Raw genomic sequence first — 26,631 nt, 5'->3', positions numbered from 1 at the left:
CCGAGTTATTGCTAGATAACGAAGTATGTTCGGTTACAGGATTTCATTTCTATGCGCCGTAAAAATAGTAAAAGAAACACGAGTGCGGCGCGGAGGTGTTAATAATGTATTGTTCGGGCTAAAAGGGGCGACGGGAAACGAGTCGCGGTCAAGATAAGAGTACTAAATAATGTAGTTAATTTCAAATTTCGAATGTGGAAGTAGCGTACAGAACAAGATAAAGTGGAACAGAAGAGGTGATATTGTTAACACGTCTGACGTATCGGGTAGATAAAGAGGTAGAAATGGAACTTTGTAATTCAGCGATTATAAAACGTCGACGGCGACACGCGACCAGGAAATAGTTTGGTGCATCGCGGAAATAAACATGGTAAAATTCTACCGCTCATAAGGTTAAAGACAATACCGAGGAAATTATACATTGACTATTTGCAAACATGCAGGAACGACTCGAACGGTTCGATCAAGTCTCGATATTTCTCATACTATTTGTCGCGGTCGGATGGAATTTCGATGGTGAGTAGAATTTCTGTTCCTATAATTGCCATTCAGTGAGAATTCATCGAAGAACTTTCGATTGATTTATTTGTTCGATAATTGTTTGTGTCCAAGTTGCGATCGCTCAAGAGGATGGAATTGAAGATATTATAACTGGATTGAATCCCACCTGTGTTTTGGAACTCAAAGAAATCGCCTTTTTTCTGTACAACAGGTGAAGGTCGTTGATAAAATTGAAAATATATTTTATATAAGATACGGTAAAACTTGTTGCACACGTAGAAAAGAACCGGATGGCGTCATCATCGATCTGGAAAGCGGCGATATCCCTGTCAAACAAAATGTTATGACGTATTTTGTGGTTCACGGTTTTACCTCAGAAGCCAACAATTCTCGATATTTAACCCTTATAGATATCTTAGTTGACAAGGTTATATCAACGTTTATATACCGATCTAAAATCTCAAGGCTCTTTTACATTAAAATTCTGACCTCCCGCAGTACAATTACAACGTGTTCTCCGTCAATTGGAGAGACGGTGCTTGTTCCGGTGGGATTCCACTCACGCAGATATTGGGGTATCCTCGAGCAGCCAGAAACACCAAGATCGTGGGATGGGCCATAGCCAAGTAAAAATCAATAATTTTTCGCCCCGAATTTGAAATTTAATCCCACAACGAACACCTCTCATCAGATTTATCGACCGGCTGATCCGAGAATTCGGGCTCAGACTCAGGAACATGGTCATTGTCGGGCATAGTTTGGGTGCTCAGGTCGCCGGGGCTGCCGGAAAACAACTTCAACTTGGACGAACGGGATTGCCACCGCTTATAATAGGTTTAGATCCCGCGGGACCAGGGTTTGAATTTAACAGTTGTTCTAACAGAATATGCGCCTCAGACGCCAGGATAGTAGAGATATTGCACACTTCGTATACGTTCGGTATGCACAGACCGATCGGAGACGTCGATTTCTATCTCAATGGCGGCACGATCCAGCCTCTGTGTGAGTAGAAACAAATCGAAGAAACACTGTTCAGTTTTTCTTTTTTCAATTTTGGGTAATTCTCTCGATCTCTCGCCGCGCCGCTAGGCCCTGCGCTGGAAATCACGTGCTCCCACTCCAGTGCGATTACTTATTTGATCTACATCATGCAAAATCCGGACTGCAAATTCATCGGAAGACGCTGGGTCTGGTGAGTGTGGTTAAAAGCGAACGGTATTTCTGAATTTTCGTTTCAATTGAAAAATTTTCCACTCAGGTCGAGCTTTTTCCCCCCTTCAAAATATACACCGTGCAGACCGTCGACATGCCCCGCGGTTGGACCAAATATCGCCAATTACTCGACGCGCGGTGTTTTTTACGTTGACACGTCGGAACTTCCTTCGAAATGCGGTCAGTTCTAGTAACCGGTAATATTTTCAAACATATCAGGTGGATTCTATTTAATGTCAAAGTGATTTTTGTTCGCAGCTGCTTTGAAACTGTGACGAACCACTGCGTCTGTAACATTCAGATCGACACGCACACATCCAATATCGACATGATTATATGTAAACGAAATGAATAATTATAGTAATCCGATGATATTTCATTTTGTTCTTCGCAATGAAATGGATTTGCCTCCACTAAAATTCTTTTCAGCGTATAGTATTTTTGGTTTGCCGGTGAATATTTCGTACAAGAAGACAAGGAAGCTCAGGAGTAAGCCGATTAGTAGAATGAAAAAAGTCCCCTGCACCTGATTGGCTGACATTCTGACTGGACCGGAATTTCCGTGATTCCCTGGGGGAAATAAAAGTTTTTAAAAGTATATCAAGTTGACTAGAGAGACAACTTTGCGATCGTAAATTAACACCTCCGGAAACGGCCAATTGCGTTCGAGTATCAAGGTACTTGAGTACGACGTCAGTTTCCCAATATTGCGGAATACCAGAAGCCTGAATTTCCAGTATCCTTTTACTCAACCATTCGGTGAACGGGGAATTTTTTCTAAGCATGGCCACGCAATATTCCCAATAAATGTCAGTCCGCATCAGATGCATTTTTCCTACGGCGCCACTGCTCAGATAATCCTGGATACTGTAATGTCCTGCGAATAAGAAAGAAACAATTATCGGAATTTATAATTAGCGCACATCCCAAACAACGTCACCCAACCTCCTTGCAGTCTTTCGATAGAGAATGCCCAGTTCGACGGCGAGTGCATCGAGTTCCACAGGAGCTTTTCGGGACTCAGAGTTTTAAAGTTTTCAACCAGGATGCGCATTTCCGGATCGTCTGCCTCGAGGATCGAAAATATCCACGCGTCGTGCGGAGCTGCCCAAGGAATACCGCTCAACGCTAGATCCCAGGCAGAATCTATTGGCTTTTCAAACCTGCATCGTGTCAAAAATATCCGTGAAATTGGTTCCAGTTATTTATAAGAATCCCGATAAATACCTGGGAACGGTTATCGCGGACGCCAGACTGCTCCCGTAGGCTGTAGCAATGAGAAGTGCAACGACCAGAAGTATTATGAAAAGAGCAGCCAAAGACGAACCTTTTGGATCTTTGTTCAATCCTTGGAGCAACGATATACCCGCGACGGTCATAAATACGTCCGAGAAGGTCATTATCCTGAGGGAATCTGAAAACGAGATTTCGATGAGATTTTTTTTTTTGGTTTTACCTCTTCCTCGTCTTTTACGATCGTTTCACTTTTTTCAAGTCGAATGTGCCACTCCGCCCGATTCACCAGTCCCACAAAAATTACGGACACCAGAGTCATCACCGCGAAGCAAGCCCACGAAGTTGGAGCGAACGGTCGTACCGGTGACATCCATTCGGGAAGTTGATCAGGTCTGGGGACCAAACAAGTTATCCCCGAGCGATACGTCGACGCCGTTAAGTCGAGATAATGGTACTCGTGGTACCAAGTGTACAAGGCACCTGGAAACAGAGTAAATGAACCTTGAAGATTTGTTGAGGTTCACTTTTTGAGATTGATTCGCTCTCCGATTACCTAATCCTATGTCCGCTTCGTCCATTAAGACGTTACCGATCACTCCATCTCCCGTAAAGTTGTCCTCAATGGTTCCCCAAAGACCATCGCTCGTGTCGACACCTTCCAATGAACAATTATGAAGCCTCGCAAATTCTACGACAAAATGCCATTCCGTACCACCGTAATTTTTGGTCGGGATACCGCTGCGTGAAATCCAAATTTACAGGCACCGTCATCGTCATCGTCGTCAACTGACTTCAAAATCATACTCACGTGTCATTTTTTTCATAAACAACGGCGTAAGGAGGGTAGTTGAAGGTAGCAATCTTCAGAATCTTTCCTCCGAGATCTTTCACCTTGTCGGGAAACAGGTCAGATTCGAGGTCGAACTTTTTCTCGGTAATGTTGTAGGTGTTCAAAAGAACTTCTTGCCGACTATCGTGATCGGGGCCTGAAAATCGATGAGTGAAAATATCCAGACTGTGTAGTTCGTGGTTTGGAATAATAAAAATCACGTCCGGGATGAACTGAATAGATTTTTCCTTTAATATCGATCGGAAGTTAAAATTCTTCGTGTTCAAAATGTGGCTCTGAATTCCGATGCGGTTTTCACCGACTCTGGAGACAGTGGGGACGAATATGAACTTTCTTTGGATCCTCCGGTTGATGTGTACGAACGTTTTATCGATAAGTCGAAGTTGTTCGGCTGGATTTTCCACCTGGATGATAACCCTGAAGTACGGAACCAAGTAAAATTTCGGTTTTTTTTTTCTCTTTTTCTCATTCAACACGCACCCGGAACACCCCAACTCGAGAACCGGAGCCAGAATACTGCGTTTATAAATTTCTTCGTCATTGTCAACGCTCGAATTTCGGATAATTCTCCCGAATTCGTCGCCGTTGAAAGGAACCACGTAGACGACAGGGGTCCGAATGGACGCTCTGTAATCATCGTCAGAAATGATCGAGATGCAACTTTCGTTGAAATAAGATTCAGCCAAAAGGTTCAACATATCATCGAGGTCACGAGGGGCGATGATACCGGATGCTATCGAAATGCCCAAGGTCATTTGAACCGCAAAATACATCGTTGACATTATTCTGAGGAAAAATAAATTCATTGTCAGTGCCGGTGACGAACTGACCGATTCTTCTTCCGTATCATTATTAACGTCCTCATCCCATCCAGACTTATTCATAACGTAACCGCTAAGTAAGTTTGTCGATCAAATAAAAAATAACACAAAATGCATAATAAATTTTTGAGATGGACGTAAAATCAGTAGGTCAATATTATGCGGTATGAGACGGTCTCTTTCGATCGATAATTGGAGCCGCAAATGTAGAGAAGCGTATCAATAAAATATTAGGAACAACGTATCAACTGCATAAGATGTGGGGCAATTGTTAGCGAGACAATCGATACGGTTTTACCGAATGAAAAAAACAGAGAAGTGCTATTCGAAGCGCATTAAGTAACCAGCTAATAGAAATAGATCGTATAATACGTCGTATTGTCGTTTCTATTATCTGTCGAGGTAAAAGTTATCACAAAATTACGACCTTTCTGGTCGTCTTCGATGTATATTAGTATTTTTTCTTTCCAGTTACATTCAATAAAAATCGCCTAACGGATTCCACCAAACTGAACAACGTACCTAATAAAAAGGGCCCGCTAGGTTTGTTCGGGAAAGAATAAACAATTTCACAATATTTGCCAAATAATAACCGAGCTTTGCTATTATTTTATTTATTCCTTATTTTGTTTTTTTTGTGTTCGATGAATAATGTTGGGTTGCCTTGATTTGTTGATGTTACGAAACATTAAATACGTACAAATAAAACCTCGCGTATCAGATCATAATGAAAATATATACATACTTCAATTTCGAGCGACACGGGGACACTACCCCGAAACAACGAAGTTATCGGATTCTGAATATGGATTTCTCTTTGCTTTCAAAAAATAATTGGTCGATACCCGCAATGATATTTTCGGCTGCCCTATGAAAAAAAAAATTTATTTGGAACAAAAATGGATGCGAAATTTTTATTTTCTCTTCCTCAACGAATTAAATATGTCGTTCGTTGCCTGTCTAGATCATTGCGAAAATTCACTTTAAACTTATATAATAACTTGGTGCTACTTTAAGTGCGAAATTTTCACGGAGAAATCTGAACGGAAAGGAGGACCCCATCAGGTCCTGTTTTTTATTTATTCATGTTGTTTTTTTGGTACAACCCATCAGGGCTGATGTTCCTCGATCTCTTCGACACTTTTTCGAGAAAAACTTTTATTCTCCCTATTCCAAAAATGATATTAAAAATATTCTTAATACCTACCTAAACGTGTTTTGACGAGCGCTGACATGCGAGTGCTAAAAATTTACATCCCTTTATCCACAAATTGCACGAAATAATAGCTTACATAGCTTCTGCGCTATAATTAATACGTGTTCGTATGTCATGGGGTAAGGTAATAATTAAAAAGTGATCATTGAAAACTGGTGTAATATACATATTGTAACATTATATGTATATGATAGTGCGAGGATATCTGCCGGTATTCGTTATTGAGAACGCAAGTGAAAAAAAAAAATATATATTTTATGCGTGAAGGGCTACCAATTATTACTGATAAAAATTAATATTATCGATATTATTGCATATATATATATACATAGATATATACTTTCATGGTATGCAATAGTAATTCTTATCTAACAAAGAAAAGGAAGATAATAACACTAGTAATAATAATAACAATCATATCAATACCAATAATAATAATAATAATAATAATAATAATAATAATAATAATAATAATAATAATAATAATAATGTCAATAATAATGATGAACTTGTGTATATTATATATATATATATTTTTTTGTTTGTTTTTATATGAAATATCAATTAAAAAATACATCGAGGAAAGCATTACAGCCTACGATAATAATATAGGTATGTACGTACTATACAATGTTATTATTTATTTATTTTTTTTTATTTATAGATTCATTTTTTCTCAAATACTGCCGTTTGATTTAAAAGTTTTTCCGCGTAAATGAAAATGCGTTACTCATAACCCGACATCATCGTGGTATTATTATATACCTATGCGTTATCATTGTATCACCATATTTTTAACAATATTTTCACTTGTTTATTTTTTACCCCTCTTCTGTTCGATATTCACAGACATCGCGTGGTATAACTACAATGAAGGTTGAAATTGTTCGAATATAATACATAATGAATATGCCAACCGTGATATTATTATTATTATTGTTGTTGTTGTTATTGTTATTGTTGCTATCATTATTATTGTTATTGTTGTTGTTCTGAGAATTCTGGATATTGGTAATATCATTAAAATTATTTTGTTGCTTTGTTTTCTTCTTCACCCGATGCACACGACTGTACACACATTTAAATTGCACTTGTTCGTAATTGATAGTATAGATAGATATAATATACATAAAATGGGATTATGTTAGAATAATAATTAGAAATATTTTATAATTATCGTAAATTATACGCGATATCAATCTAACGTAATAATTTAGATGTAATAATCTATATCTATTTATATAAATACCTAAATCTATAGATGTACCAATATGTCAACATATTATATTGTTGTTATATTGTTTATTTTATCATAACATACTTTGCTATATGATGATTAATTTTTTTTGTTCTCAAACCATTGTTATATCCATCAGTACGATATTATTTATTGATCGTATGATTATTATATTTACAAAAAAGCAGCTCATAGCGTCAACTGGTTCACGTATACATACATACATTATACATATACACAATTAATCCACAGCACAGTCGAAATATTATTACATAATCAGTGTGTAGTATCTTCATTTTATCATTTATTTTTCACTATTACTAGAACAATGTACTATTCATATTTATATGATCTTAAATATAGGTAATATAATAATAGTAATAATCTATCACGTAACATCTCTTGTCGTTTTTTTCTCTTACTTCATTTCATTTTTCTATAGTTGAACATCAACTGTGTAATCATACTATGTACAGCATATAGTACGTTTGTCAGAAAATTGATCTCATACAGAATTCGAAGTGCAATACTCAAAGCGCAGTCGAAGGTTTCTTTGAACGATTTGTGACGGTTAATCTTCGCATTCTAATTTTGTAAACTGTGAATGAAATTTTGAAAATCTCGATTTGTAGCCTCGATCGCCACCAGGTGCAAGCAGTTAGACATTTTAATTATGATAATTAGATGACTAAATAAATAATCGTATACTTGATTATGGGTACCCAATCATAACGAAGAACGAAATAATTTATACAATATTTTATAGTAACGTCGTACGTGTAGCTCACAGATTTGGTAGTATAATGATAATATAATTTATAATAAAATTCTATATGTACAGACATTGCGATATCACATATATATATATGTGTAGTTGATTCATTGATTTATAGGAAGTTATAGAAAATATTATTAGGACGATTTTAATTCAACGATTTTCACGATGTACAGTGCAAATGCATTTTTTCGAAACTCGAATTTTACCGATAATTTTTTTTTTTTTATCTATTTACAGAAGATATAACGAACGTAGGTATTATTCAGAAATTTTTGAAAGCCCTCGAATTTGGATACAATATAGTTTATGGCACAACAAATGGCAATCGCTAGACATATTGTACATGTATTATACATACCCCTACAAAGTACGTATTCAAACGAGAAAGGGCGTGATTTATATTGAAATAACGCACGGGTGTGTCGAGGTAAAATGCTAGTCATAATTTACAATACCGATTTTAAAAATAATAAAAAAACTTTTCATTTTCACTTTGAATTTCTCTTCACCATTTGTTTTCGCATAGCAGTATTTTAATATCGAAGGATCTGACGACTCATCGGTAGAGCCTTAGTTAGCTAGATAATTCGGGACTCGCATCGTCTTCCCTTTCGTCGATCTGGAGGGCTGATTGTGGCGAAGCAGGTTCTTCGAAATCCCTGTCACTGCTCTCCATAGGTTCACCATCCGACGGCCTTAACGTCGCGGGTGCAATAACGAACCCTATCGGTTCGGAGTTAACGTCGGAATCGAGGTTCAAGTCCTTGAGATTCTTGTCAATTTCCGATGGAATCGCGGGTGTTTTGTTCTTCGGAATTTCTTTCGGATTTTCCCTCAACCCTCTGGACTCTATTTTACCGATGGCGAAATCCCTGAGGTTGATTTTCAGCTCCCTGTTGAAGTCATATTCCCTAAGCAGCGGTTTATTGATCGTTAAATCCCGCACGGAATCGTAGCTCCTCGATATGAAACCCGGTGAATTCGTTAATTCCGGTGATAAAACCGTTCTCTCTTGTACCCCCGATTGGTCGTGAATAACGGGTGTCAAATGGGGTTGCGGCACTCTGTCGGGTGGTGCTAGTGACAAATTTGTCGGTAAACAATTTTGCTCCGAATTATTACTCTCCGATATCGAACCGTCGCCGGTAAGTAGGGAATTATTCGAATCGGAACTGCATTCGACCGAGGCTCGCGGAGTTCCGGAGCTTTTGATACCCCCGACCGAAGGAGCTTTCGTCGTTTTCTGTTGAGCTGTTTTAGGGTTGTTCTGATTCTTATGCTCCGCAGCTTCCGCGTTACTTATGTTGTCCTGTTTTTTCCATTTCGTTCTACGATTTTGGAACCAGATTTTAACCTGCAATCAAAAATAAACAAAAAGCTCACATCAGTTCCGGGTCATGAAGGGCTTTCAATAAACCGACCTCAAATTCACATGCGATAATCTTTCGCAACCTGCCCACCAAACTCTACATCAAAAATACGATTTAAGCTTTATTTCAATTTCAGCGTAGGACGAGCTTTATTCAGGAATTTCGAGCGCCAAACTTGGGGTGTTGAAAAATTTTGTTCCGTCGCTTTCATTCATGGCTTGGGAACACCAACTTTCGAACAAAATTCACCAAGCAAACGAGATTCGGCCGAGTTTTGGGTAAAAAGCTCGGTACTTTTGTCTCCAAATTACCTCCCACTACCCTTCCGATTGTATCGATCTCCCGGACAAATGATTCATATTGGCAACGAGATAGAGCTTTCTGGTTGCATATGGTCATGCAGCGGTGATGTTGGGCTGGTATATAAACAGGTGAATGTGGGGAGAGAGAGAGAGGGAAAGAGGAGTTGCAGCGGGAGGACGTACGTGATTCCACCGGGATTGTTCGAAGGTAATAAATTCCGAATCACCTAGTACGGGGTTGTATGGGGAGGGGGAGGGGGATAGGGATGGGGAGGGAGAGGGAGAGGGGGATGGGGAGGGGGAGGGTGTGTATTTTCGGCCCACCCCGAGGGGCAGAGAATTGCGCTAACAGCAGCGGTATCGGAGAGTACAAAGCAAAGCGTGCGACGCAGTCAGCGAGGCATCGAGCATAACTTTAGCTGTAGAAGAGAACGATGGTAACTCACAACCAGCAATCACCATTATGTCATAAATATTCCGTGGTAATTCGAACCTTACAACGGTAGAACCAGCAGTGGTGAGTTTCATTTGACGTCCATACGTACACGTTGTACGTCATATATGGACGAATTTGTGCGCGCGAACACATAAATATCCGTGTGTGTGCGTGTGTGCCCGTACCCGTACCCGTACTGTACATCATACGGAAGTTCGATGGGGGTAATAAATTTCAAAACGACCGGAAAACGATTCCCGCTTGTCCCGATCCACGTCTAGTAGATATACCTACCTGTGATTCGAATATCCCGCTGCTCTATTCGCTTCGTATTGTATTACGAGTATAACGAAAGTAAAACGAAAAATGAAGAGAATGAAAAAACGCGACGCCAAAAATAAAAAAAAAAACAAAAACGGAATCACAGATTCGAAAATTTGGGTGACATATATGAGGAAACTGATGTCCCCACGCTTTTTCTCCGACCAGAGACAACGCGAGCGCTTTTTTTCGCAGCCAAGGGCAAAAAGCTCGAGTCGAAGGGAATCATTGACAGCGGGAAAAGCACGATATTGATTGTCGGTAAGTAGGTATAATGTAACTTTTCGGTAACTTGGCAAAAATACATCAACGGGTGGGAGCGCCGAACAATAAAAAAGCTGCAGCATAATCGTATCCCGGTGTTCCGGAGAGAAAGAAGAGCGAGAAAAATTCCGACCTTTTATTTCCAATGAAGTATAAAGCCGACCTCGCGCTTCATACGTCGAGATAAAACCTTGCCACGGTAAACTACAGTGGAGAAAGAGAAAAGAGAAGAAAAAAGAGAACAGAAAAGAAATATCAGTAGCAAGCGGAGCGACAAAAGGTAAAAAAAAGACACAAAAAAAACAAAAAAAAACGAAAAAAAGAATCCCGGAATAAAGGTATGGACAGAAATGAGCACTTCTCGGAAACTTTGTACCGACCGGAACCGGAAAGAGGAAGAAATTCTACCCTCTTTACTGCCGGCCCTCTGTTCAAGGGTGCTGCTGTTACCGCCGCCGTCGTCGCCTCACAAGGCATATAAAATGGTCAGACGAGTGAGCTTTAATTTAAATGAATACGACTGTTCACGGGTTATAATTCAAATCAGACGGGAGAGTTGAAAGCTTTTTCTCTCTACTATGCAGTAGCAAAAGAACAGGAGAAAGATGTGAGTGAAACACACTTAATTCAAAAAACGAAAGGATAAAAGGAACGAATTATTTTCGCGCAACGTATGTCTGCATATTTTTCAAAAAACTTCACAAAAATCATTCGTCAATAACGATAATAATTGCGTAAGGTAGAAATGCAAATCTGCAGTTGTAAAAATCGGAAGCTCTCTCTCTCTCTCTCTCTCTCTCTCTCTCTCTCTCTCTCTCTCTCTCTCTCCGTCGTATAAATAAACGAAGAGAACAAAAACTGGTCATAATTAGATGAAGAATCCATGAGCTTAATTATATTTCTCTATAAGTATCTGTTTATAACGATCATTCCCTGGCGTGTACCGTGCAGGGTGAAAGGGGTGGAGATTGCGCGTTTACCTAGAACAAAACAATCAAAATGTGGTCGAGGATGGGGGTGGGGAGGGAAGGGAAGGGAAGGGAAGGGGTGAACGGTGGCCGTGATTCGTTTGTGCGGGCTGTTTGGTTGGGCAGGGAATGCCTCCAGCGACTAATTAGCGATGATGAAGAGAGCGAGAGATACACCGGAAGGGGGAAGGAGGGGAAAACGAGGAAAGGGCAAAGTGGCGAGAGGAGAGGCAGACGACGAGGGAGGGAGGGGCGGGAGTCATTCGGAGAGAACTGCGCGGTAATAGCGATGTGACTGGCCAGAGGCCAAAGGCCACCGTTTTCGTTTTCCTATCTCTGTCCTGCAGATGACAATATACCCTTGCCCACGAAATGGCAGCGAAAGGGAATTAAAAAACGATAGAAAATAGGGAGAGTCGGAAGGGCATATTAAGGAGGGCGGGTAGAGAAACGTCTGTCAGCGACACTTGCTGCCTTGGGGGGTTAAATGCTACGATTCACGTGGAGCTGCCTCTATACCGCGTGGATACGGGTATTAAACTGGAACGACTTGAAACGAAGTTCCGAAAATATGTCGATCAGCCCTGATAATTTTTATTTCTTTCTCCCCCCGCGAAAAACCGCACAAACGCTACACGTTTCATACACGAACGTTTGGTCTTCGAATCTAATCACATCGCAATTTTTTCAGTAATCGTGAAATGAAGGAGTAAGGACAAATTGGGTCCCATTGTCAAAAATCAATGGAAACTGTTGAAATCAAACGATATAGTTACAGGATGTTCAGACCTGAATAATTTAAAATAGAAAAACAAAACAAAAAAACATATCAACGAGACAGGGAAGATTTATTATTCGCCGTGAGTGCGAAACGTGGCAAAGATCGTAGAGATATTAAAACTTGGCAAATGAACAATAGAAGTTGGGGGCTGAGGGGGGGGGGGGGGGGGGGGACAATATATATTTCCTCCACTCTTTCTCTCAAGAATAAGATGATTTTTTTTTTTTTGATTTTTTTAAATACGATCCATTCGAGTATCGGAAACATGGAAAAAAAAGAAAAAGTTAAATTATATCGAGTGAGTGTCAACTGTACCGGGTATATTCTCGATATAATTATATGTTTCCCTCTTATTTTTCTGCTGTCTCATCCGTAACGACATGGGGAGGGAGGAAATAAATCGATACCTCTTTCACCGTGAAACAGCATCCAGAAACATGATCTTCGTCCCTTTAATTCATTATTTTTGTATTGGTTGTTGAGCACGTATAGCTACTCGTCACATGTATTCTTTCAATTACGGAACCTACGTTATCTCATGCGTTACGGAAGCGTAAGAAATAAAATCGGGAAAGTGAAGAGGTGTGACTGATGGTCCATTGTGTACTTTTCATACCGTCATCATCATCGCCCTTATTTTCCACCCTCGCATATCACTTTAGTAAAAGAGGATCAAGTTTCACCCGTCGTCCGTCGTTTATTATATTCAGTCGCGCGACCGCCGAATGGACGATGCATAATATACATGCCTACACATCTACAGTACACTTTTTATACGATATCGTATTATTTTTAGGGATTTTCTTCGAAATGGAAAGCCATCCGTGAGATAGCGGGTCGAATGATCCATAAAACGGACAAAAATCATTCAAAGAGGTTCGAAATTTTTTTCACGGTAGGTACTCGGGACGTGAACTATTCGACAAACGGAAAGGTGAAAAAAGGTGCAGAAAAGGTCAGGGTCACCAATTTGGCATGACGGGTTAGCACGGAACGCCCCTGAGTACGCCGAGTGACTCAAAGCAATCACGTGATCCATCGATTCTCAGATTTGATTGGAGAGCAAGTGTAACTTTATCACGAAAAAAACTGAAAAAAAAAAAAAAAATCAACCCGCCATCCGCTTGACCTTTTGCTTGTTCTAGCGAAATGGGCTTGGCCAGTTTATAATGGAGCACGCGTGTCGTATACGAGTACGTAATGGAGGGTGCAGGGTGAATATCAGTTCGAAGAATGTCGAATTTTTCATTTCAGGTAAATTTTATACCTGTGTAATCGTATAAGAAGACTATAAGAACCGAGGTGAACGTCGAAAATTCGAAAAAACAAAGGTAACAAACGAAAACAATTACGGTGCGTGTATGAAATTTTGATAATCGATAATATTCTTTCAGAAGATAATAAATACGACGACGAGAGCGTTGGATATAAAGACATTATAACTGTGGATATTTATAACGTAATTACGTCATTACGGAATCGAGTGGATCATTATCGCCACTCTACTTCTCTCTCTTTCCTCTGTCATGGAACCAATTAACGACCTGCAATGCTTGTTTTTCCTTCTTTTTGCCGAAGGAAAAAAAAGAGAAACGAGTAGGTAAGAGAATCAGAGAGGTTGATAAAGAATAAAAAAATTCTCTTATACATGTCCGTCGGACTTTGTTCGTACTATAGTATACCAGTCCGACAGTTAACAGAAACGAAAAGATAAAAAAATTATATGAAGTAATTTTTGTTCGCTGTAATCGTCGTTCAATTTTTCATTCATGCTACAAGGATATTTTGCGGCCAGTAAAATTATTATTGTAAATTTCGCTCTGTACAGAATGATATTTTTGTCGGAAAAAATCATAGATTTTTAGCGCTCTCGACGTAACGCGACGCAGAAATTTTTTATCCGCACCAAGGGTTGTACCAGACGCTTGTTCTTGCAGATGTGATTGACTATGAGATTTCAGAGGGTGCCTACATAGAATCGAAGAAATCTTACAAAATACACAATTCTTCTAAGAATATAATTTCACAAAATGCTCAACGCAATGCTCTGAGAGCGTTGACTGAACATTGCTGAGAGCGCTTCCGTTCACCGAGGAAAAAGTTCACCACCACATGAGTGAGATTGAGTGAATAATGACGAGCGAGATGTGATGATGTTTGCTGCATCAAGCAACGGTCTAATGACGCAGTATTACATTCGCTATGAAAATCTTACAGATATGTATCAACTATCGAGACGACCAAAGATTAAAATACCGTGAGAATTGTACCATCGTCCTTCTCCGATACAATTTTGTTAATTGCTGAGCGATCAGGAAACGGAAGAAGGTAGGTAATGCAGACGCCTGTTTCAGAATACACCTCTTCCGATAATATAGGAGGAAATAAAAGTAAAGCCTCACCACAGTGTTCATCGTCACCCGTCACTATACATACGGAAGAGGTGTATGCGAGGGTGTATGGACGCATCCAAGTACATACATACACACCGAATCGTTATATTGAATAAAATAGCAATTAATCCCTGTGACATAAAAATTGTATACGAGCCAAAATACAAACCAAATAAAGAATGCTGGACTGCACGTGGACGCTGCAGAGATTCATACGATGGAATATACATATATATACGTAAATGTCAGCTATGTTTGCACGCGTTGGCACAGCAAGAAGGAAAAAACTGGGGGGAATAAAAGAAAAAACACAGAAACAGGAAAAACATTTGTGAATAAAAAAGCTCATCAGTTACAGGTATTTCAAAGCAATTTCAGGGACAGGATGAGGTATATAACAGATAGCTTTTATTCTGCATTTCGGTATTGTATATAAGAAGAATACGTTGTCAATTTTCACGAACGATTCGCCGCACCGTCAGAAACATCAAAGCATATTTATTTGATCCCAAATTAAAACGTAGGATGCTGAAACTGAAAACTGTAGATAACCTACGTTCATAGGTCGTGGCTATCGTGTGCAGTTTATTAATCACCGAATCAATTACGCAGAGAAAACGTCATCGCGAGGTTTTTTCTCCTTTACTCGTTCACTGAAGATTAGTATGTTCAGTCAACGCTTTACTTCTTCGCAGTTCTCCGTACACCATCTTTTTTCTGATTATTCACAGCGTAACGAGAGTAATTTTGAGTGATTAATTCGTTTTTATTTCGTTTTTTGTATTATTTATATCCGGATGAACTTAAATTACCAAAATTTATTGTTTTATTTTGGATTTTTGAATTTTCATGGAACTGTTTTTTTTTTTTTTTTTTTTTTGAGAGGAGCTTTTGATGATTTTTCATTCGTTTATTTATTCTTTTGATTTTTTGGTTTCTCCCTTTTTGATTTAGTTTTTGGAGTCAAAACCAGTGCAAATTATAACCACAGAGCTTTCTTCAAATCTCATCCTCTATCAGCAATTTCCGGCTAAACAACTTTTTTTTCATCCGTATCGTAGTATCTCTTTTTCTACGAAGTACAATCTGAAGCCGTCTGGTTTCACATTACGATGAGTATATGAGTTTTTAGCCTTCAGCTACGGCTTTGACCTCGAAGTTTAAAATATTCCTCCTTCTCTGGGGTTCTGATCTAAAACGTGACGCTCTGTTACGTTGGATAAAAAACGCTCTTGGTATTATATACTCCTATAAAACTATAGATTTATGAACTCTCTATGTATAAGGTGTACCCGGTGTGATGTGAGCTGAATATGTATCTGCATCTCTGCGTTATAATTCCAACACATAGAAAAGTTGATCGTTTCAATTATACAATCACTCCTCCCACCAGGTATCGCATATAATCGTATTCCATGTTTTGTCATCCAGCCCACTAGAGAACGTATATGTAGGTGTCACATTGCTCAGAGCTGGAGTTACTTGATAAATTTTCGGGTTCCTAATCCAACCACGACCATAAGTTGAAAAAATGATATTATAACGATTTTCAAAATGCGTTACGCAAACTTGTCAGAACAAGCTACAAATTCGAATTTTCTGTGGTATTTTGACACCGAAAATGACGTGATTTTTCATATTTTTTAAATCCATAACTTTTTTCCGGGAATTCGAAATTCCGATATACAACCTTTCATCGATGAAATTTATTGGTCATAAAATCAAAGCAAAGTTCAGACAAGAAACTCAGAACTTTGCAACCTGTTTTTTTCGAGAATTTTTTTTTTTCTTCATCGAAAAATATAAATTTTAACATTATCACTGCTGGAAGATCATTCGCCCGGGGGTGCAGGTTTCTCTTTGTATTCGAGATGTTGAGAATTTTTCATGAAATCCAGCAACTTCACATGAAGTTTTTGAACCAACTCGAATAGACGCATGTACAGATCGGGCAAGATCGTGATCCCAGAATAACTTATCCGATCCTGAAATGATTATATCATACCTCAACAACTGCAGTCGCGCGTTCATTTGGTAAGGTATAAGTAGAGCTGAGCTGAACTAGTAGTATCTGAACAGTCTAGGACGTAGGTTGATTGTTGGTTTCCGAAGACGAGAATAAAAAAAAAAAAAAAACGACTAACCCCTAACATTAGCATATTTTGAAAGCAAAAAAAAATCGTCGGAGTATTAAAAGGTGAATATAAGACGAACGAAAAATTGTGATTTAAAAAATAACAACCCTGGTGATTACGGAAATCGTGGTTGTGTATCGCATATGCACGAAATTTGTTTCGCCTCTATGATATAATTATAACAGTGTGTGTCTGTTTCGTTATGTTCGTTTTATTAATGATTTAATTTCATTTAAGTTCCTTAGGGTGTGGCCGTTCATCGCCAGCAGTCTAACATAATACAGTATACATATAGAGTTAACTCGGTAGCGAAAAATTTTATACCCGCAACGTGGAGAAAATTCCGCGTCGTCGACGCCAACGCTACGAACCTCGCGACGTCGCAATCGTGAAATTCCATTATCGTACGCTTCTCTTATAACCGGCGTTCAGTCCGCCTCCCAACTTCGTCATGTCCGAGACGCCTTACAACGCAATCAGCCAAGGTGAGCCAAACATCGATTGAAAAGATGAAACGACGAGAAAAGATATTCTAAGTTTGATAACAACTACAGTGATTCGTACAAGTCTCAACTTTTTCCGTCATGTACACTTATATTGTATCATAATTATGTCCTAGGAGAGGAAATTTTGAACTAGAATCAAAAACCAAAAAAAGTAACTAACAAAAAAGAAAGAGAAAGACAAAGCAAAGTTTATATCACTACGCTATACGTAACTGTAAAGTGTTGATAAAAAAGAGAAAAAGAAAAAGATATTTGAGCCAGCATAGATCTTCCATCAGCGTTCAACACCGTAAACCGCAGGTAACACTAAAAACATGGCTAGTTAAAGAATATCTATCATATGCTGATGTTCCGTTTTGTTGAAATTCAAACGATTGTTTCTATTCCTGAGTAATTATCGTCATTATTTGCTTGATCTGGTGGTTTTTTTTTTTTTTTCCATTAACGGTGTGGCTGAATAACAATAATGGATTTGTAATAGAGATCAACTGGTGGTGCATGCGCGCGCGGATTTCTGAAATTATTTAAACAATTCTCGGTGCAGCGAGGGATGAGGGAAAGGGGAGGAGAAAGAGATGCGGGAGAGAAAATATGTTTATTGACAGTGTGTAGAGGATGACGAGACATCCAGTAATCCAATCGATACCTTACCGGGTCAAGGTCAGCTCTAGAAATGACGTAATCGTAGTCAGTTTGGTTTTGTTAGATCTGCAGGAATCGATTCACATGGGGCGACAAAATGGCATGGAGTTGCCGAATGATGGGCGCGATGATGCGGGGTAATTGCGCGAAAGTACGTACTCTCTAGAGTTTTGTATTTATGAAAATAAAGCACGATCGACAACTTTTTTATTGGAAACGTATGCGCTCCGGAAAGCTTTCGAAAGTACGTGTAATAGGATGGAGTTTTCTACTCCATGTCCAAACATATTCAACCACGAACGTACAAATGGTTTCATCCGCACGCTGAAAAACGATTATTTTTAGAAGGCAGACTGCATAATTACGTCATCTAAAACTTCATTCCTCTGATTGTATATGTACATGTACGTTTGATTACTGCGCGTAAGCGAGCGTTTTTTCTACACTTTTTATTTTAATTGCGGATAATTCTCTACTCGCTCGTGCGTAGTTTCAAGGCGAAGCAAGGCTCGTTTTGTTCGACTGTTTTCTTCACTAAACGAAACCAAAATCCGATGCTTTTAGATGAAATTTTTCGAGATCGTCGATCCTTTTTGCGCCTAGTTGCATACGGTACATGAATTTCTTGTCGTCGGATTTTGTTCCCTTAAGCACGAAAACTGCAGCTAGTAGAAATAACATTTGGGTTTTTGGGATCGGGCATTTCTTGATCTCGTGCCAGTGTGAAATATAGAGATATACAGCATCGTGCAAATTCTCGATGAAAACACGAGATACGCATGCGGGGGTCGGAGTATATGAATATCTATGCTCACAGTCGCGACCTCGAATGACGTAATTGTATGGAAGTGACCGTTTCATCTGGTTAAATTTTTGTTCGGGATTGTACCGACGTATATCATATACTCACACACATCTGTGCGTGAGTTGCGTAGGTATCCTACGAAGATGCTTTTGCAAAATTAGTTTGTACTTGTGAACGCGCCCCGCGTTTGACGAGTTGCTCGATTGACATTCTGAGACTTTTTTTTTCGAAAAAATTGTATTCTGGAGGATATTGAGAAACGGGATTCAGCCAAAAACTGTATGGATACCCATGCCTGTACATCGACGTTGAAATACTTCCTTCTCGCATTATACCGCAATAGTCCAGTATAACGGTATATTTTATAAGTTGTACATCACGTACAGTTCACGTGCAACTTTTTCGATAAAAAAATGAGATCTGTTGGCGGATATTACGATGATTTATTCATTATCTATTTATTGGAGAATAATCGTAACGTTGCCGAATAAAATACACACCATATGTACTTGTAAAATTTGGCAACCTTTTATTTTTTGCCTCTGTACCACATCGCGGACAATTTATAGTATTCCTGTCGATGACGCGCGCACGAATATATTCCTACACCGTCTCTGTTCGTTTTTATAATTTCGTTATTATTTGTAGCGACACATGATTGTTTTCTGCATCTCACAGTAAAAATCGTTTGGTAAGGTTGGTGGGGTCGAACACAAAATACCAAAAATAATACTCATCATTGAGACGATGATGAAGATGAAAATCGTTGAATATAAAGAAGATTTTTTGCCACCCACCAATCTTTCCAGCGGATAAATCTGTCTCCGCTGTTATCAGTCGACAAAATTTTGTCGCCTGTAGAACTGAATATTGATTGGTTTTTTCCTTCTGCCGATTCAAGGTCGAGTCATGGTTCCCATGGAAAACTACGGTCAGCAGCGTGTGATGCCACCGCAGCAGGGCTGGTGCACGCCGCGTCGAACGTGTGTGATCGTCGCAATCGTTTTGTTATCACTCCTCTACCTCAGTCTCATCATCATTTACGTTGTTATATTCGCGGCGGTTACGGACGCCGTCGCGCAACAAGCATCGTACTACAATGATAGAGTAAAGAACGGATATACATAGCTTTAACATATTATACCTATACGTACCTATACATACAAGAATGAAAATAAAAGAAATTAATTGATAAAATAAAATTGGCTGCTACGCATTTTTGGAGAAAACATGATATATATGTATATAGGTATATATTTATATACATGTACGGCTACAACGTTTCATATATGTGTGAATGCATATAACGTGCCTTTTTACTCTATAATTTTACTGTGGATTTATTCTATCCTCTATTTTATACAGAAAAATTCCATTTTGCAAGAAATCCAAAAGCCAAAAACTATATATGTATATATATTTATGTACAAATATATATATACATCTATCTATAAATATACACAAATATTTTCTACACGCCACAATTTTATGAAATTCGCCACAGGGATTTATTATATGTACTTCGTGATTAGTGCTTCCGAAAAAAAAAAAAAATTATATACATAAACCTCTGTATACTTCACATATTAACGCACATTTATTCGATAATCGATGTTGAAATTAATTATATTTTTATTAATGTGATCATTACTATCGTTATTATTATTATTATTACTACTATTATTTTATGTTTCAGTGAGATAAATATTAACCAAGAATCATTTTTATGTATCCGCAAGTCTATGCGTAAATGTCTTCATTAAACTTTATACCCAATACTCGTGTACTTCATTTTCAGTCCTCAATGAATCCCGCTCCCATAATATATATTTTGTCATATTCTGAATTGCAATATCTCAAAAACGAGGAAGAGCGCATTCCTGGAACTTGACTCTATCACTTGGGAGAGTCATGAGAAAGCCGTGGTATTTTTTTTCAGATTTTCAAATGCTGTCGATCATTGTAAAAATGACTCGCGAATGCCACCAAGTGTCGATAATTTGACGCGCGCCATTACGCGCCTAGGCGGCGACGAGTTCGAATTTACGCGCGCCGCCAACTTCGGTAATATTTTACTCGAGGACGAAGCCGAACGCGTTTCTGAAATTAATTCACAGGCAGTAGTATAGTTCAAAGTATATGTCGGCCATTGTTTCGTTGCTATCGCTCAGTGTTTTGAAAATCATTTGAAACTTAATGGTTGAATGAACAAATGATAAACAAGCTTTTTTGAATTGATATATTTTTCCCCCAAATCTATGGCACTACCCGCGTAAACGCAAAAAAAAAAAAAATTAAATCTTACATCATTTTCGACGAAGTTCTGATTTTTTTTCAGAAAACGCAGCTCAGTTTTTCGATTATTAATAGTGATAAATTGAGATATGCACTAATTGAAAAATCCTTTAGCACAAAATTCAAACTCTCCATGGACAATCGACATGCGAAATTAATAACGTATCGGACACGTGACTGACCCGATTCACGTGGGAAAGCACACCAGTATACCAGTCCGATAGTAAGCATAAAAAAAAAATTTTATGAAGTAATTTTTATTCGCTGTAATCGTCGTTCGATCTTTCATCCATACCACAAGGATATTTTGCGGCCAACAAAATTATTATCGTAAATTTCGCGCTCTACAGAATAATATTTTGGCTGGAAAAAAAAACTACACATTATTAGCGCTCTCGATGAAACGCAACGCAGACTTATTTTTAACCGCACCAAGGGTTGCACCATGTCGCACCAGATTATAATAGGTATTGGATGCAAAAAGCGCTTGTTCTTGCAGATGTGATTGACTATGAGATTTAAAAGGATACCTGCATAGAATCGAAGAAATCTTTCAAAATACACAATTCTTCTAAGAATATAATTTCACAAAATGCTCAACGCAATGCTCCGGAAGCGTTGACTGAACATTGCTGAGAGCGCTTCCGTTCACCGAGGAAAAAGTTCACCACCACATGAGTGAGATTGAGTGAATAATGACGAGCGAGATGTGATGATGTTTGCTGCATCAAGCAACGGTCTAATGACGCAGTATTACATTCGCTATAAAAATATTACAGATATGTATCAATTATCGAAACTACCAAAGATTAAAATACCGTGAGAATTGTACAATCGTCCTTCTCCGATACAATTTTGATAATGGCTGTTGTGAGCGATCAGGAAACGGAAGAAGGTAGGTAATGCAAACGCCTGTTTTAGAATATACCTCTGCCGATAATATAGGAGGAAATAAAAGTAAAGCCTCACCACAGTGTTCATCGTCACCCGTCACTATACATACGGAAGAGGTGTATGCGAGGGTGTATGGATGTATACATGCATCTACGTATGCAATATAATGTGAAGTTTATATTTGTGATCACTCATTTATCTATTTATTAATATTTTCTTCCTCTGTCATTAAAAAAGATGTTTGATTCGGTCGTTCTTGCTTGAAAGAGAACAAAAATCATAAAAAAGAAGATGGAAATCGAGATTTTCCATAATCGCCTGGTATATCACGTATGCCCGGTCAGGTTGATCGTGAATCGCTTCGCGGCTAAGCACGCTTGGACCACTTTTCGTAAATCCGGCTACACGAAAAAGTTGTCCACGAACGAATCACGATCAACCTAACCGGGCATAAATTAATATGTAATGCAAACATTCGTACTCAATTGATGTAACATATTCAATAATTAAAATTATTTTCAAAATTTGCGCCTTTAGTGAGTAGAAAAATAAAAAACGAGCGATATTGAGTAAATTTTTATAAGAATGATTAATGGTTAATATTTGTCTCACTGAAACATAAAATAATAGTAATAATAATAATAATAATAATAATAATAACGATAGTGATGATCACATTAATGAAAATATAATTAATTACAATATCGATTATCGAATAAATGTGCGTTAATATGTGAAGTATACAGAGGTTTATGCATATAATTTTTTTTTTTTTTTTTCTCGGAAGCACTAATCACGGAGTACATTTAATAAATCCTTGTGACAAATTTCATATAATTCTAGGTTGTAGAAAATATTTGTATTTAAATAGGTATATAGATATTTGTACATGAATACATATACATATATAGTTTTTGGCTTTTGGATTTCTTGCAAAATGGAATTTCATGTGTAGAGTAAAGGATAGAATAAATCCACAGTGAAATTATGTAGAGTGAAAGGGTATGCACATTATATGCGTTCACACATATGTATGTATTTGAAGCGTTGTAGCGGTACATGAATATAAAAATATACTCGTATACTAATATATCATGTTTTCTCCAAATATGCGAAGCAGCGTATTTTATTTTATCGATTAATTTGTTTTTTCTTTTGATTCTTGTATGTCTGTTTTTCATTTAGTCATTTTTCATGAGTTTTTTTGCTTATTTGTTTGGGATCGGCTAGACGCATAAGATATACCTGAAAACTTATTATACGTAATATATATAAAACACGTGTAGGTACAATATTGTAAATCTATGAATGTGCGTTCTTCATTCTTTCATGATACAACGCTGCTGATTTCGCGGCGTTGGCGAAGTCTATCGCGATAACTACGATGACAAAGAGGATGGGAAGTGATAATAAAACGATTGCGAAGATCACACACGTTCGACGCAGTGTGCACCAGCCCTGCTGCGGTGGCATCACACGCTGCTGACCGTAGTTTTCCACGGGAACCATGACTCGACCTTGAATCGGCAGAAGGAAAAACCAATCAATATTTAGTTCTGCAGGCGACAAAATTTTGTCGACTGATAACAGCGGAGACAGATTTATCCGCTGGAAAAATTGGTGGGTGGCAAAAAATCTTCCTCATATTCAACGATTTTCATCTGTATCATCGTCTCAGTGATGAGTATTATTTTTGGTATTTTGTGTTCGACCCCACCAACCTTACCGAACGATTTTCACTGTGAGATGCAGAAAACAATCATGTGTCGCTACAAATAATAACGAAATTATAAAAACGAACAGAGACGGTGTAGGAATATATTCGTGCGCGCGTCATCGACAGGAATATTATAAATTGTCCGCGATGTGGTACAGAGGCAAAAAATAGAAGGTTGCCAAATTTTACAAGTACATATGGAAAAAGTGTTTCAACGGCGATGTACAGACATGGATATCCATGCAATCTTCGGCTGAATCCCGTTCTTCAATATCCTCCAGAATATCATTTTTTCGAAGAGAAGTAAAAGCCCCAAAATGTCAATCGAGCAACTCGTCGAAAGCGGGGCGCGTTCATATAAACACAAACCAATTCTGCAATTTTGTCTTCGCAGGATACCTACGCAAGCTCACGCACTTATGTGCAGGTGTACATGATTCGTATAATCCGACCCCCGCATGCGTATCGCCTGTTTTCAACAAGAATTTGCACGATGCTGTATATCTCTGTATTTCACACTGGCACGAGATCAAGAAATGCCTGATCCCAAAAACCCAAATGTTATTTCTACTAGCTGCAGTTTTCGTGCTTAAGGGAACAAAATTCGACGACAAGAAATCCATGTACCGTATGCAAATAGGCGCAAAAGACTGGCGCGCCGTAATCAAACGTAGATGTACGATTAGAGGAAAAAAGTTTGAGAAAACGGAAATATGCGGTCCGCCTTCTAAAAATAATCGTTCTTCGTCCTGTGGATGGAACCGCACGTTCGCGGTTGAATATGTTTGGACATGGAGTAGAAAACTCCATCCTATTACACGTACTTTCGAAAGCTTTCCGGAGCGCATACGTTTCCAATAAAAAAGTTGTCGATCGTGCTTTATTTTCATAAATACAAAACTCTAGAGAGTACGTACTTTCGCGCAATTACCCCGCATCATCGCGCCCATCATTCGGCAACCCCATGCCATTTTGTCGCCCCATGTAAATCGATTCCTGCAGATCTAACAAAACCAAACTGACTACGATTACGTCATTTCTAGAGCTGACCTTGACCCGGTAAGGTATCGATTGGATTACTGGATGTCTCGTCTCGTCAATAAATATATTTTCTCTCCCGCATCTCTTTCTCCTCCCCTTTCCCTCATCCCTCGCACCGAGAATTGTTTAAATAATTTCAGAAATCCGCGCGCGCATGCACCACCAGTTGATCTCTATTACAAATCCATTATTGTTATTCAGCCACACCGTTAATGGAAAAAAAAAAAAAAAAACCACCAGATCAAGCAAATAATGACGATAATTACTCAGGAATAGAAACGATCGTTTGAATTTCAACAAAACGGAACATCAGCAAATGATAGATATTCTTTAAATAGCCATGTTTTTAGTGTTACCTGCGGTTTACGGTGTTGAACGCTGATGGAAGATTTATCTAGGCTCGGGTGCTCCGTTGAAAACGAATTTTTTTTTTTTTGCCGACGGATAAAAATTTCTTCTTCTATCGAAACAAAAATTGCCTGAAAATTTGAGCCCTTCATCTTAGATTTGAGTGGTTTCTTTCGATCGATGTATATCTTCTGTCTGAATAACATGTAAATAATTATTGTTTTAAATCAAATTAACATTGCATATTTGTGATCAGTCAGAATATGCAGTATACTAGTGACTTTTTGAAAGTGCCTTGTAACATTTTTTTGTACTTGAACCCGTCTCATTGGTGTCGGCCTCAAAAGCTCAATTTTCTCAAAAATTTCTGTACTTTCGTTCTTATCAACAAAACAGTTGAAGTTACCGAAAAATTGTCATAGAACAATTCAATTTAATTCAATATAATTTCCTACAAATTGTTTTTTGACAATATTTTTATAATTTCAACTGTTTTGTTGATAAAAACGAAAGTATAGAAATTTTTGAGAAAATTGAGCTTTTGAGGCCGACACCAATGAGACGGGTTCAAGTACAAAAAAATGTTACAGGGCACTTTCAAAAAGTCACTAGTATACTTAAAATTCTGACTAATCGCAATGGAATACCATGGAATCAGACGGAGCTATATTGATTCAAATTGAAAGAATCATGATTTACATGTAGATCAAACGGAAGATACACATCGATCGAAAGGAACCACTTAAAATCAAAATTTAGGGCTCAAATTTTCAGAGAATTTCCATTTCGATAGAAGGAACAAAATTTTCATAAGTTGGCGAGAAAAAAAAAAATTTCACTTCGAATGGAGTACCCTAATGCTGGCTCAAATATATTTTTCTCTTTTATTTTTTCATCGAAACTTGACAGTTACGTAGAGCGTAGCGATATAAACTTTGCTTTTACTTTCTCTTTCTCTTTCGTTAGTTACTTTTATTGGTTTTTGATTCTAGTTCAAAATTTCCTTCCCTAGGACATAATTATGATGAATTATAAATGTACATGACGGCAAAGTTGAGACTCGTACGAATCACTACTCGTTATCAAACTTCGAATATCTTTTCTCGTCGTTTTATCTTTTTAATCGATGTTTGGCTCACCTTGGCTCATTAGGTCGTAAGGCGTCTCGGACATGACGAAGTTTGGAAGTGGACTGAACGCCGGTTATGAGAGAAGCGTACGATAATGGAATTTCACGACCGCAACGTCGAGACATTCATAGCGGATATCAAACTTTTGGTTTCCGAGATAACCTTATATGATTTTTTAACAGGACAAATTTGTGAAAAAGCAGTGGAAATATCGCGAATAAAATGAGACACACGTGGGGATACAGATATGCCATTTATTCTACAAAGAGGAAAATTTCCTGTACGATTAGCGTTCGCCGTGACCGATAACAAATCCCAGAAACAAAGTTTCGAACAAGTTGGGCTATACATTGACAGACCACTATTTGGTAAACTATCGTTGCACATATATACACGCACACATGCTTCCTACGTTGCTATTGGAATTATGTT

At 38.2% G+C, this 26,631-nt stretch overlaps 3 protein-coding genes and 1 long non-coding RNA gene across 7 annotated transcripts in view; 2 read left to right on the top strand and 2 right to left on the bottom strand.

Moving 5' to 3' along the window:
* The first annotated feature begins 285 nt into the window (after window positions 1–285).
* LOC105689340 (phospholipase A1 2-like) lies at window positions 286–2,311 on the top strand. Of its 4 annotated transcripts, none has more exons than XM_020854321.2 (9): window positions 286–370; window positions 444–516; window positions 613–712; window positions 781–928; window positions 1,000–1,127; window positions 1,193–1,503; window positions 1,591–1,693; window positions 1,760–1,893; window positions 1,972–2,087. In XM_020854321.2, the coding sequence occupies exons 1-9, from the start codon at window positions 368–370 to the stop codon at window positions 1,986–1,988; spliced, it is 1,017 nt and encodes a 338-aa protein (XP_020709980.2). In that variant the 5' UTR covers window positions 286–367; the 3' UTR covers window positions 1,989–2,087. The 4 variants fall into 4 exon arrangements, 3 of the variants coding, with proteins under 3 accessions (XP_020709980.2, XP_048507041.1, XP_012261679.2); XR_007277201.1 differs by adding an exon at window positions 2,143–2,311 and having other exon boundaries at window positions 334–516; window positions 601–712; window positions 1,972–2,051; XM_048651084.1 differs by having other exon boundaries at window positions 334–516; window positions 601–712.
* On the bottom strand, window positions 2,058–6,200 carry LOC105689287. Its single transcript, XM_048651240.1, has 7 exons — window positions 3,758–6,200; window positions 3,503–3,687; window positions 3,150–3,429; window positions 2,941–3,117; window positions 2,659–2,876; window positions 2,357–2,590; window positions 2,058–2,283 (listed from the first exon to the last, which is right to left on the bottom strand). The coding sequence occupies exons 1-7, from the start codon at window positions 4,681–4,683 to the stop codon at window positions 2,090–2,092; spliced, it is 2,214 nt and encodes a 737-aa protein (XP_048507197.1). The 5' UTR covers window positions 4,684–6,200; the 3' UTR covers window positions 2,058–2,089.
* A 678-nt stretch (window positions 6,201–6,878) lies between these two features.
* The window catches only part of LOC105689288 (putative mediator of RNA polymerase II transcription subunit 26), a 124,054-nt gene continuing 104,301 nt past the window's right edge, over window positions 6,879–26,631 (bottom strand). The window contains exon 3 of the mRNA XM_012406203.3: window positions 6,879–9,205. Coding sequence (XP_012261626.3) covers window positions 8,426–9,205 — 780 coding nt within the window. The 3' untranslated portion in view covers window positions 6,879–8,425. The remainder of the gene's footprint in view (window positions 9,206–26,631) is intronic.
* LOC125500028 lies at window positions 23,420–25,014 on the top strand. Its single transcript, XR_007277202.1, has 2 exons — window positions 23,420–23,983; window positions 24,075–25,014. It is a non-coding gene; the product is annotated as an uncharacterized LOC125500028 (long non-coding RNA).

Source organism: Athalia rosae, chromosome 2 (assembly GCF_917208135.1).
Source record: "Athalia rosae chromosome 2, iyAthRosa1.1, whole genome shotgun sequence".
Classification (NCBI taxonomy): Eukaryota; Metazoa; Arthropoda; class Insecta; order Hymenoptera; family Athaliidae; genus Athalia; species Athalia rosae.
Note: the sequence above shows the minus strand (reverse complement) of the source record. Positions and strands in the feature narration are given on the sequence as shown.